Genomic DNA, 14384 nt, shown 5'->3' with positions numbered 1-14384 from the left:
TCAAGTGAAAAATAAAAAATCAAATTTTTATAATATTAAATCCATTCAGTAATGGCTGCCACTATACAGATGGCAAGCCATATATGGCCTGCATGTGATTCGAATCAAGTATTCCTGTGGCCCAAAAAATATGCATCTATTAACTAACAGTCAAATCCAAAACAGTCATTTAATGTTAAGAGCTTCTTAAGAGCATAGCTTTCCTAATCAGTAACAAACAAAAATATTTACATGACAGTAATATGTTGAAATGTGCTTGATTTTAATTGATATTGATGTATGCAAATGTGTGCTAATTGGCCGCTTATCTCAAAAGATAGAGGTAAGTACTGTGGTCTCCGCAGGTTAAGAGGATGTGAGAGGGGAAATGTTTTATTGTTTGTCTGTCTGTACTGACAACTCAAAGGTGTGCACAACTCATATTGATTTGCTGCTACAATATAAATTTTGATTGAAAGGAAGCACACCCCATGCATACATGACTGCCAACTTCAGCATCTTGGGCATGACGTGTGTTTGCTTGTGTCTATGAATGGCATGTGTCCCTCTTTTACTGATGAAGGCTGTGGCCAAAAGCTTATGTAAGTGTCTTTTAATTGTGCCTGAATGCAACTTAATGTGCCTTCTTTACTGTAAATAGCAATCTGCCTTTTCCTACACTGTTGGTACTTCTGCTTAGAGTCTCCACTGTTTGAAATGAATGTAACAATGATTCATAAATATCCTTTACAGAGACAGACATCAAATGTGCTACATATTTGTAGCAAAGAATATGAAACTTAATTAAGGCTGTTGTAATACAATGTAATGAATAGAAGGAAAGCTACACTAAAAACATTTAGTAAACATTTGTGATCATGACTGATATTCAAATATGCACTTAAATATAAGTACAATTACAGTTATTAATTTATCATCTGCTCATACAGACAACACAACAACACTTCATCAGGCAATTACAATGCCAAAATTTTGGGATTCTGAGGGTGGCAGCAATCTCAAATGGAGAACAGTTGACACGAAGCTTTCTCAATGGTGTCAACTGTAGCAATCATTACTTGAGAGTGTAAAGAGACACCCTCCTCTAGCATTACTTTTCCTCAACAGAAGAAATTGATACCAGAAATATCATCAAATTTTGAATAGGTTAATATTATCTCAGCTGTTTTTATAAAATAAATTTCATGTGATTTTGTACACAATGTATTATAATTCAAGCTAAAATCTGTAAAAATAAACTACTTTATTATCTTTATTACAATCAATACGTACTGGCATTGAATATACAGTTTAAATTATTTTCTTTTAGAAACATTTGAAATTACGAAATTTTTGGCACACTTAAAATTTCTGTTATTATTTATGAAATTTAACACTATTTATTATGTTAATTTCTGGATTCATTCATAGAATAATAATATTAATTAATAGAAAGTCATTTGTCAAGAAAATTTGTAAGCCCTTTGGAATATTGTTAGTACTGCAGAGTGAATTAGCAAATAGAGAGTGCCTCCGATGGGATCAGAAGTGTTTTTATTTTTGGGAAGAACAATGTAATTTTTGGCTTTGTTGACATGGCAATTGTATGGACAGTGTGATATAGAAAAATGTGAGAGAATAAAGTTTTGATTAAAACAGAAAGTACAGCACAGGCTCTCTTCAAATTTGAAACCATGAGACCCTATAACATCAAAATTTTCAGCTCCAAGAATCAGCCCATAGATGTGAAGAACTGGAGCTAACTATGAGAAAAGAAGATAAGTAAAAAGTTTATTGTAAATCTTACTCCTCTTGAAGCTTATTAAAAGAGTTAACCATGAAGAATTGTCATTCAACAAATGATGTGGAGGGGTAGATTACAGAGGTGAGCAGCCAAGTTATTGTGGCATTACTATTGCTAGTCTTTTGGGAGCCCATAACATACTATGTAGGTTACCAGTTAATAATAAGAATGGTACGTAGGTGGCATGAGGTGACACCCCACAATGTCAGTATTGGCTCTGGAGCAGAAACGTTAAGGTGATCATTTTTCTGGAATCTAATAAAAGTCTTATTTCTCCATCTTGTTTAATACTACAATGAGTGGATTATTATAGTCATTGCAACTCCTCTCTGTAACTACCCACTTTTCATCCTTCGTAATTCTCTTTCTACAGCTTCCCATCTATATATCGATATTCCATAAGCTTTGATGAAAAATTATTCGTATCAGCTTAAGTTTACACTGATAATTCTTCACTCTTTCTTGTTACTGGTACTCATTGAAAATATCACACTACTCCCATAAAAATTTCCTCAAATCATCTTTCTGACTCTTGTTAAGTCTTTCAGCACCTCCTAATATTGTTTCAACTAAATCATAATAGTCTAGATCTCCCTTCTCATGTAAACTATCTTTCTCTTCTTCAGTATATCCTCTATCATCTAAAAACTTAGCCCTGATATGATTGCTGCTATTCATGCCATTTGCAGTGGTCATTTTGATATAAGGTGAAATACCACTTCTTGGTTCAGTAAAACTTATATATTTAGTTACCAGATTAGATCCAACTTTATATTTTACAATCCACTTCATGCCCCAAATAACATCATTACTCAGATCTGTCATTATAGTGCACCCCTGAGTGAATGGTATGTTATTAATTCTGAATGACAGTAACATTTTCTTTATCAAAACTTTACTGTATCTCCCTGTAGCTCTTCTAATCTTAATTTGTATCACTGGCAACTCAACAAAATCTTGACTGTGCTTTATTATATCCCTTATTTTTCTGACAAATCACAAATTGGACTCTGTGTTTCTAACAAACAATTGCCTTCCCACTTACCAGTTTCATTTTAAGTATATGGCCTTCCCTGTACTTCATTATCATCTTTATTTTCTGCCTTATATAAAAAGTCACTCCAAATTTCTTCAAATCCCATGTCTTTTATTTTATACTTCTTTAAGTATGTCTGTGCCTTTGGTTGCATAATACTGATTGGTGTAACAATTTTTTCAAATTTCTCTCAATTATTTCATGTTTCTTCCCAGCATTCTATATGCAAACTAATACATACTTTTTCCAGTGTACCTTTCATTCTACTATTACTACTTTTGTAACCATAATGGTCCCAAACCACTTCTAAAACTTCATTATTTATGCATATTTTTATATTTCCTGTCATTCTCATAACAACTCAATGTGCTACTGATGTCTGTTGGTAAAATCTCACTCTTGTGAGCCTGCCTATTGGCCTGCCTCTTGGCTACAATAATCACTGTCCCTGTAACTACCTTCCTCTAATATTTTGTCTTTGATTTCTATATACAGGGTGATTATAATTAAAGTTAAACTTTCAAAACACTGTAGAACTAACAGCACTGGTCAGAATGATTTCAAATTGCAACAAAATATTATCAGAGCAGGGGAAAACACATGGCAGAAGAAAGAAATAGTGTGAAAATTGATCAAGAGACAGTACTGTATGTGTCAGAATACATAAATAAAAACACCTGTCATGTGCATGACCCACTGAAGTTGGTAATACGGTTTATGGTAGAAGGACCACAAAAGACAAGAAATGATGTATTTATATGTTTAATGAATACTCAAAACATTGTTGATGTGAATAAGATCAGAGATGATAACAGTTTCTAAGTAATAAGAATGTAAAGAAAGTTCAGAGATATAATTTACAAATACTAACACTTGAGTCTGCCACACACTCCCTCCACGGTGACAGCATTCATGTATTTTCGAGGGAAGGTGACCTGTCAACCTGGTCTGGTGATCTGTGGTGATGGTGCACTGGCTTGATTGCTGTCTATTGTCTTCTGAAGGTTGACAGTCTTTGAAATGGAATGTGATGGAATATCCAAAATGGTGTTTCCTGCTGTGTCTTCCATGTTGAATAGCCTGTCAGAAGGAAGGCCGGTTTCAATCGGTCAATGCTAATGGTTTGTTTTCCTGTTGGCATTTCCACCTTGAAGTGCTTGTCATTGCAAGACAAGACTAGATATGGCCCGTCATATGTTGGCTGAAGTGGTGTTCGGACAGCATCATATCGAATGAAGATGAACTCGCTTGTCAACAGTTGTTGGTGAATAAAGATCTTGTGGTCGTGATGTTCTGTTGGAACTGGTCTTAGGCTCCTCATTCGTTCCTTCAATTTGAAGATGAAGGTTGGTGTGTCAGTACTAATTTCTGTTCATTCAGAAATGCTCCTGGTAAGCTAACTGCTAAACCATAAGTCATTTCCACTGGTGAGGTATTGACTTGGGGGATTATGTAGGAGTGAAGCCCTAACAGGACCAGAGGAAGCTTCGAAACCTGGTCATCAGACATCTATGATTTTAAAGCTGATTTTAACTGATGATGCCATTGTTCAATTTTCTATTTGCTGCAGGATGATATGCTGTAGTTTTAGTGTGGAAAATGCCCTGTGTGCTTGTGAGGCATTTGAAATGTTGACATTCAAACTGCCTTCCACAATCAGTAGTTATGATATGAGGCTGCCAAAACGAGATATCCATGTTGAGACTATGGCAAATGACACTGCTTCTGCTGTGATGTCAGCTAATGGAATTGCTTCTGGCCATTGGGAAAAATAATCAATAATTGTTAGTATTCAGTGATATTCTTGTGATGGAGATAGGGGCCCAACTATATCCACATTCATGTGACTGATTCTTGTTGTCGTTTGAGGATAATGTCCCACTGTGCTGTTGGTGTGTCTCCAGACTTCACTTTGCTGGCAAGGAACACATGATGAAGTCCAGGCTTTCACGTCTTTCTTTAGTGATGGTCAAATGAAGTGCTTCCTCACCAGATTAATGGTTGCATGAACACCAGGGTGAGCTAGATTGTATAGCAAGTTGAAAATTGCTTGTTGTAGTTATTGAGATACATATGGATGAATCATATCTCCAGCTATGTCACAAATAAGTTCTTTACCATTTGGCAACATTATTGTTTGAAGTGCAAGGGAGTTGTATTCTTGATGTGTGGAAACTCTTTGTCACATTGTTGGCTTTCTGCAATTTGTTCCATGGTAACAGTTGGAGGTATAGTGATTGAAGCAATCCGTAAACAAGTGTTGGCTGTGAGGTTCTATGTCCCCATAGTGTAACATATGTCTGTGGTGAAGTGTCCAATGAAACTAATGTTGAATCTGATGTGGAGAAGCTTTGCCCAAATGTTGCTTGAACGTGAAGGTGTAAATTGGAAAATCACATCCTTCAAGCATGTACTAAAAGTGCCTCACTGCTGAGTAGGCAGCGAGGAGTTCTCTGTCATAGGTTGAGTAATTCCTCTCTGCATTTGTCACTTTCTTGGAGAAGAATGCTAATGGTTGCAGATTATTATCTTTGATTTGTTGCAAAGATACACCAATAGCATAATCTGAGGTGTCAACCATTAAAACTAGAGGTAAAAAAAAAAATCAGAACCACCCCACTGCACAAAACCACACTCTAGCTACCACTGAGATGGTCAAAGCTTTCATTAAGTAAAATAACAGATTTATTTACCACAGTATGCAAAACTAGACTTGTGGAGCAGAAAAGGTGCTGGTGTTAAACAACATGTAACTGCCTTCAATTAAATATTTATTGCACATTAAATATGCAGGTCATGGAATACCAATTAACAGTCCTGAGAAGTTCCCCTAAACAATAATTCAGTACAGCTCCATTGACTTGTCCATTATCATATGTGCAAATTATACACTATTATGATTACTTGAATCAATAAATTAAAATACAATACAATACCAGTACCTTTTTTCCTTTTTTACATACAAAAATTGTAAACTTACAATTTCATTTTTTAACTGATTTAAACAGAGTAATAATCTTAAAAATTCCTTGTGTGTTTTGAATAGGCAGATGCCACAATACAATCATATGCAAACACCTTTCAACCATAGATACTTAAGTATTTAAAATAATTAAAAATTAGTGCTACAAGCTCAGACAGGCACTACTTCAACACATGAAGACATGTCTTCATGAAGAACTGGTTAGATTGTGATCCAATGAAACCAGCAACTAGCCATGCCCCTGCATGACCATGGTCTCCACATGCCACCAACTAAATAGCAAAAAATCAAAAAAATACAGAATGTTTCCTGCAGCACATGAAAACTGCTTAAGCACTAAAATATAAAATAAACAGACCAGCTACAATGACTTGCTTGGTTTAAAATTTTAATCCAAAAACACAAGCTAAATTTTAGTATATCAGTCAAGGCAAAGGAGCTTCAAGATTAGTTATTATCACTCAAACTTTCCTTAGCGGCACAGTAAATCAAAACAAACAATTTGACTGTGGTCATAATTCTGGAAGCACAAACTATTAACATCAGTGCAACTCTAGAACTGAAAAATCATCATGTGACACCTTACACAGCACAGTAATTTACAAGTATCTAAAGTTGCCAATAACAGCTAGTTCCTGAATAAAACAGTTAGAAAATTTACCATTGAAAGCCAGGATGGCAATAGCTTTACATTTGCAGACCACATTCATTACTTCATACCAAACTAGCAAAAGGTAAGTGCTCAACAAATTAAATAAATCTCCACAGAGTTCATCACATTTACAGCAGATTTCCAAGCTTTTGCAAACTTCAGTGAAATCAGAGTGGGATTCAATACACAGCCTTGTCCCCATTCAAGGAACAATGGCTCCTCTCAACATGCCACACCTGAAGTCAATGTATCCACTTACTTCCCACAGCAAACCCTCACAGTGCCTTCAACTGCTTTCAACCAAGCAGCATTACTCACTAGGGCACAAATAACTTCAGTATCTCTCTCTCTCTCACACACACACACACACACATACACTCTCTCTTTACAGGCACAGAAACACTTCTCTGTACCTGCTCTTCATCACTTGAACTAACTGCCACACATACAATCAACTGACCACCAGCCACAGCAGCTCACACTCTGCACTCTACTTCCTGCGTGCATGGGTCCAATTTTCAACTTGACCTTGCGATTCTCCAATCTGGTAAGGACCACTGCACAACCAACCTGCCACTCAGTGATCAAAGATCATCTTGAGCCAATAGCCATATTAATATGGATCATGTCATGGTCCAATATTAAAAGAATCAAGGAAAAAATATGTACGGTTTGACAGTTACGAATCTGGTTGCCAATAGATGGCCTGTAAGTGCTTGTAAGCAGCTTGGGGGAGTCAAGTTGCTCCAGTCATACTAGATTGTGTGAGAATGCCTTTTGTTGCTTGAAGCCACAGCAAGACTCTGTCCAGTCTTATGAGTTTAGAAAGTATGACAAGAAAGAAAAATAATTCTTAAAGCACAACTGTATACTATATTGTATAATTACAAATACACTTTCTGCTGACAACATCCTCCTGAGGAGTCCCCAACTTGATAATTAGGTTACAGACTATTTTACCCAAGACTGAGTCACTATCTTTAAATGATACAGTAGAATTCTGTGTCTTTGAGAAATATAACATTTGTGGTTTATATCTTCTACACCTACATACATATTCTGGAAGCCACAGTGAAGAGTGTAGTAGAAGGTATGTACCATTACACCACATATTGTGCATGCTGTAATTGTCTCTGCAGTCCTTACAGGAATTATTCTAAAGGGCTGAAGTGTATTCCTAGATTCCACACTTAATACTTGTGTGTGTAGGCTTTTGTTTGACAGTTGGTGTACATCTTAAATCATCTGCCAGTTCAGGTTCTTCAGCATTTTCATGATGCTTTCAGCTATATCCAGTACCAACTTGGCATGGTCACATTACAAGGTAAGATCAGCCAGTCATCTAGGCTGTGGTCAGTGTAATTATTGAAAAGGCAGCTGCCCCTCTTGAGGAATCATTTGTTATGTTGACCTCTCCACACATATCTCTCTGCTACAGTTGTACGTATATCATTGCTAATTGTATTAAGCCACCCACCACTGCATTAGTATGTAGCTGAACAATACAAGAGGAAGAGCAGTGGCTTGTTTCAAAGTAGATAATTTTCTCCTAATATACAGGGAAAGTAATTCTTACAATTATCAATGAGAAATCCAGTACAGAATGTAACAATTTTATAAAAAGGATAGTTGCTAATGACCATGTAGTAGAAATGCTGAGTTGCAGATAGGCACAATAAAAAGACTGTCAGAAAGTGAGCTTTTGACCAACAAGACCATCGTCAGAAATAGAGAATACACACACACACACACACACACACACACACACACACAGAAATATTCACAAATAAAACTCATATACAAATGACCACAGTCTCTGGTAGCCTGGCCTCAGCAGCCAGAGACTGTGAGTGGAAAGTGGTTGTTTGTACACTTTATGGAAATTATCTACATTGGCTTTCTCTGGCTAACAATATACAATAATTTTTACTTATTCACAACACTACAGGCCCCTCTCCCTTATGAATTCTACAGAACAAGATGTGTGAATGGACAGCTGATTCATTTTGGAGCTCTGCAATCTTTTGGTTGAGCTACATGCTTCACTGGCTTCCCACCTACTACATTTGCTCAATATTTTTTGAAAAGATGTTGAAAGGCCTGATTTACAACAAAGACTTCTGAGTGAAATAATTGTCTCACTGTTGTTATGCTGTTGTAATTACCTTCATGTTCTAAAACACTACAGTTTCATTTTTTCAGGAGGTTTTCAGGTCTTTCTTTAATTTACTTATTTATTATACTTTCTGCACCATAAACGGAACACACTGTGATTTTCTCTCAGCCTTTCAATGACAAAAATTGGTGCTGTTTTGATTTTTGCAGACGGAACGCCTATTTTGGAAGCAAATCTTATACATCTTCAATATTTTTCATACTATTGTCTTTTTAAAGTATACAGTATGATTTTTACAATGCTCAGTTATCATACATATATGGTCACAGAAAGTAAGTATGTTTGTAACAGCAAAAATGAGGTTCTCTTTATCACTTAAGAAAAAAATTACTGTAAAGATATTCTAGACATGCTTGTAATATACTGTTACATTAATATGGAGGTACTGAACAAGTTGAGTACAGTAATTTATTGAACAATATTTTGCTTATTAATTATAATCATCAAGATTATAGAAATTCTTGAAGAACATAAATCCAACAAGTCACCATTTCTGGTGTGTATACATATCTATTTATCATGGGAGATTAGTCAAGAGATAACTCACTTTGATATGAAATATACATTTATTGAACACTTGTACATATGACAGTTATGGCTATTACACATATCGCAAGCAGAAAGTTCATGCCAGACTCACTAGTCGAAAGAAAAAGTTCCTGAAGATAGGGCGCTCTGTGCTAGAGATGCCACACCTACATCTTACATCTTACACTGATTTTCTGCACCATATATTAAACAGCCATGTATGTAGAGGCTAAGTGCTGTCATTAAACCAAGATATTTAAAAAAGCCTCTGCAGGACTCCCTGGGCGTTGATCATAATAGATATCTAACTGTTTTCCCCTGCCAACTGAAAATACACTTTGCTCCTGAGCAACTAATCCATTTCACTATTACATACTACAGAAGGGAATGGAAGAAAGCAAAATATAGCTGGAGTAACAATTGTTTGCTCACATTTTTTTCCTAATTTATGCAATAAAAATTTACAGAAGCTACACAAATGATTTGTGTGTCCTTCCCAAAAGAGGTTTTTGTTAATGCTCACTCCAGATAATTTCACTGTTTTATTTTCGATTTGTATTTTATAAATTTGAGTCTATTGTTTCCTGAAAAATTAGTGCATTTTGAGATGAAAGTTCACTTCCTTTCCCAAACCTGATGCCACTTCTTGATGACACTAAGTTATATGATCAAACCATAATGGAGACTAGACATGATTGTGTGATATATTTTGCAAATTATTTATAAAAAAGCTCATAAATGGATTTTGAATAATGTAAAATGCTTCTTGTATTCAGTTTTTTAATTACACTTCCAGTGAGTATTTACACTGAATCACCAAAAATCTGTGAGAGTTTCCATTTATTTATTCTTTCATTCATTCAAAGTGTTCCATAGATCCCATCAAGAAGGGGAACCTTCATGGATCTAGAACAAGTCAAGTTATATATTCTAAAAAGACAAAAAATCATAGATACATTATAATGAATTAAAAATAGAATACAATATACTGGTTAAAGCTACTCTTGCATTTAAATTTAATTGTCTAAATTGGGAAAGGGAGCTACTACTTTGAAAAAAGCTGCTATCTTCCAGTTACACTATACGGTATATAAAAATAAATGTCACATATTCCTGCAGGAGATAGTATTGGTCAAAACTAGAAGAAACGGTCCTATAATTTCAAATACAGAATCCGATGCCTGCTGAGATATTGGCCATTTTACTTGTGATAAGTAATGTATAGTATCTGATGGTGTAGGACATCTTACTGTTGCACACCGAATTTCCAGCATGTTTGGAGAATATTAACCTTGCAGAAAGACAATGACTGTGGTTTATGCACAAAATGGTATCACACTGTTTTCTACAAGTCATGTGGAAGAACTTCACAGCAACATTTCATGATTAGTGGATTGGTCAAGAAGGTCCTGTAGTGTGGCCTCTCTGTTCATCAGATCTGAATTGTTGGTTTTCTGGCTATGGGGACATTTAAAGGTGATGGTATATGCCCAGCCCAATGACAATGTGCAGACATCACAGGAGCATGTGACTAGCTGCATGTGACACAATCCAAATGCATGTGCATGATTCACTGCTGAGAAGAGCTGAAGGACGTGTCAGTATGCTTTGCAAACACTGCCTATAGTGGCTACTTCCATGTAACAGGCAGATCCAAGTGAGAGAACAGATTGGCCCATATTTCAAGAAGTATTGATTTCTGGATGTATCATTACAGGAAATTTTCTTATAGTTTTGACCATTACTATCACCCATAGGAATCTGTGACAGTTGTTTTAAACATAATGTATAGCTGCCATTTATCTGCTATTAGTGGCTTAATATTTACTTAGGCCTACAGGTACTTGTATACTTAATATTTTCTGTGCAATTAAGTTTTTCAGATTACTGCTTTTATCTCACAACACACATATGAATTATCAGTTAATTGGAGTTTGATTGTGTAATGTGTGAAAAGTAATTGACAATACATGTTATCTGATAACATATGCATTCAATATCAGTGACAAGTTGCTTGTCACTTCCAGGTCAAGAGTATGAAGAGAACATTTTGCTGTTTGAAATCAGATACACTTAGCAAGAAATAAAATATATTCAGTTTCACTGAAGTGAATGATGTACAGCAGAGTTTTATGATTGATGGGAAGAATTTCTTGATGCTTCTATAATTTAAAACAGTAATTATCAACAACTCAACTTCAGAGAAATAGTGGCTGTTTTTAAGTAAGTTTTCTGCTGGTTTCAGTAACATATCTTTTTCTATTGTAACATATATATAATATTTAATACAGTTTTAACATTGCTTTTAATTTCATTGAATGATGAAAGTTGATACTTCACATAATTACAACTTGGTAACATGAAGTGGTCAAAAATTAAAATGTCAACTCATACACATTTTAGTAACATCTAATTTTTGACTGCCATAAAGCGTAACAGTTTCAAATGAGGTGAAAATGCAAATTCCAGTGTGTCTGAAAATTGTCTCTCTCATCCCTTGTAGATTTTTCCCATTGTTCTAAAGCCCTGCAACAGTATATTTATGCAATGTAACTATTCTGAAAACTGTTACAGTTATGAATTCGTTTTTGGATTTCTTATGTATTTTTTGTATTTTGGTACGTTCAGTCAACTCTAATGATTGTTCGGTTAACAATTTATACTGTGTGCATGAGGAAAGGGTGATTCTGAGTTAAGTGTACAGCAAATAATGTGTTTGTATTAGCAAGATATATTTACACTATGTACTACTTCCAAATGTTATTGAAGACAGGATTTCATTTTGGTTTCAGGAACTTCTCTGCACATTGTGGTTGGCTGTAAGAAGGATGGCAGCACAGAATTGCCAGTGGAGGTATAAATTCGATGTGGTATTGTTCCTGGTGATGATTTTTAACTCACACCTGAGTTGTATGTATGTATCAGGAAATTTCATTTCTGGAGATCATAATGAGTCACCAGGCACAAACCAATCAGCAGATGTAACAGATTCTGTAGATGCAGTACAAAATAATTTGTCACCAAACATTGTTTTGATTATGGCTGATGACCTGGGCTGGGGTGATTTTGGGTCATATTCGCCATACACAGCTCTAACACCAAACTTAGATGCCATTGCCAAGGAAGGAATAAGGTTAGTGATAAAAATTGTTATCAACTGCAGTGTGACAAAAATTTCACTAAATAAACATTTTCTCAGAAACATTTGCTCAATACGACAAAACTTCAATGATATTTTTGCATTTTTATTTCATGTTACTGATTTCACTACTTTTGTATTATGAATTAATATTCAAAATAGAAAGAACAATTAAATATCAAAACCTGTCTGTAGCAGCTTGAGAATTCTGCAAGTCAATGTGTGTTGCACAGATTATTGAGCACATTCATCTTTCAACAAAACTGAGCAAATGTGTAGATATTGAAAAATTGATAGCAGATTCCTAAGCTGGATCAAAGCAGCTATTATGCTGTGAATAACAATCATACTCTGGCCAAAAGTGTATTTAATATGTGGCAACAAACAGATTTGACATCCTTCAGGGCATTCACATACAATGAGTTAGTGGTCATGGTTGAGTTATAGCAGCAACAATTACCATGGTGCAAAGGGCCTTAAAATAAGCAATATACTCTCTATGTTCAGAAATTATGTAAGATGCAGGTCAGTTAAATGAGTGAGCTATACAGGGCTATTACAAATGATTGGAGCGATTTCATAAATTCACTGTAGCTCCATTCATTGACATATGGTCACGACACACTACAGATACGTAGAAAAACTCATAAAGTTTTGTTTGGCTGAAGCCCCACTGCAGGTTTCTGCCGTCAGAGCGCTCAAGAGTGCAGTGAGACAAAAAGGCGACAGGAGCTGAGAAAGCGTATGTCGTGCTTGAAATGCACTCACATCAGTCAGTCATAACAGTGCAACGACACTTCAGGACGAAGTTCAACAAAGATCCACCAACTGCTAACTCCATTCGGCGATGGTATGCGCAGTTTAAAGCTTCTGGATGCCTCTATAAGGGGAAATCGACGGGTCGGCCTGCAGTGAGCGAAGAAACGGTTGAACGCGTGCGAGCAAGTTTCACGCGTAGCCCGCGGAAAATTGGCTCATGCCACAACTGGAGAACGACAGCGCCGACTTCATCTTTCAACAGGATGGTGCTCCATCGCACTTCCATCATGATGTTCAGCAGTTCTTAAACAGGAGATTGGAAAACCGATGGATCGGTCGTGGTGGAGATCATGATCAGCAATTCATGTCATGGCATCCACGCTCTCCTGTCTTAACCCCATGCGATTTCTTTCTGTGGGGTTATGTGAAAGATTCAGTGTTTAGACCTCCTCTACCAAGAAACGTGCCAGAACTGTGAGCTCGCATCAATGATGCTTTCGAACTCATTGATGGGGACATGCTGCGCCGAGTGTGGAAGGAACTTGATTATCGGCTTGATGTCTGCCGAATCTCTAAAGGGGCACATATCGAACATTTGTGAATGCCTAAAAAAACTTTCTGAGTTTTTATATGTGTGTGCAAAGCATTTTGAAAATATCTCAAATAATAAAGTTATTGTAGAGCTGTGAAATCGCTTCAATCGTTTGTAATAACCCTGTAGATAATCATCTACCTAGCAAAATAAATACATATAGCAGAGGTCCCCCTTGGTATAATAGTAGCATCAAGAGACTTCTTGAGAAACAAAATAAACCAGTTAACTACACAAGACAAATTATCAACACCATATGATAGGTTCAAAGAGAAAAGCCTGCAATAGCTACTATCATCAAACGTTTTTACTGAATTCTGCCAAAATACTAAGAAATGTTGGTTATCTATAGAAGCTGTTAGTAGCACAAAAATTAGTGTCATTTATTCATTCATTCACTTATTGTATTCCATAAATTCCAATGAAGGAGAGCCTTCAGGATTTTGAATGAATCAACCTTTACATTAACAGGCAAGAGCAGCCACTGCTTCCTTTTTCTTTGAAATATATTAACATATTATAAATAATGCTAATCTATTCATACCAGTAATTGTGACAGTTACTTCTACATTACTGTAAAAAGCTACACTGAAAATAACACTGCTCCAGGTTTTATACAACTCAACTGCTGTTTTTATCTAATAATCCAAACAAAGATTTACTTTATGTGGACCACTATCACCCCTTGATACACTGACACTCTCTAGTTCTCTTTAATACAGAAACTTGACTTATG

At 35.8% G+C, this 14384-nt stretch overlaps 1 protein-coding gene across 1 annotated transcript in view; it reads left to right on the top strand.

Moving 5' to 3' along the window:
• Positions 1-11203: 11203 nt before the first annotated feature.
• Positions 11204-14384, top strand: part of LOC126147489 (arylsulfatase G-like) — a 110917-nt gene continuing 107736 nt past the window's right edge. Inside the window, exons 1-2 of the mRNA XM_049915698.1 lie at positions 11204-11381; positions 11951-12291. Coding sequence (XP_049771655.1) covers positions 11987-12291 — 305 coding nt within the window. The 5' untranslated portion in view covers positions 11204-11381; positions 11951-11986. The remainder of the gene's footprint in view (positions 11382-11950; positions 12292-14384) is intronic.

This window comes from Schistocerca cancellata, chromosome 2 (assembly GCF_023864275.1).
Source record: "Schistocerca cancellata isolate TAMUIC-IGC-003103 chromosome 2, iqSchCanc2.1, whole genome shotgun sequence".
Lineage (NCBI taxonomy): Eukaryota > Metazoa > Arthropoda > Insecta > Orthoptera > Acrididae > Schistocerca > Schistocerca cancellata.
The sequence above is the reverse complement of the archived record's forward strand: the minus strand, read 5'-3'. Positions and strand labels throughout refer to the sequence as shown.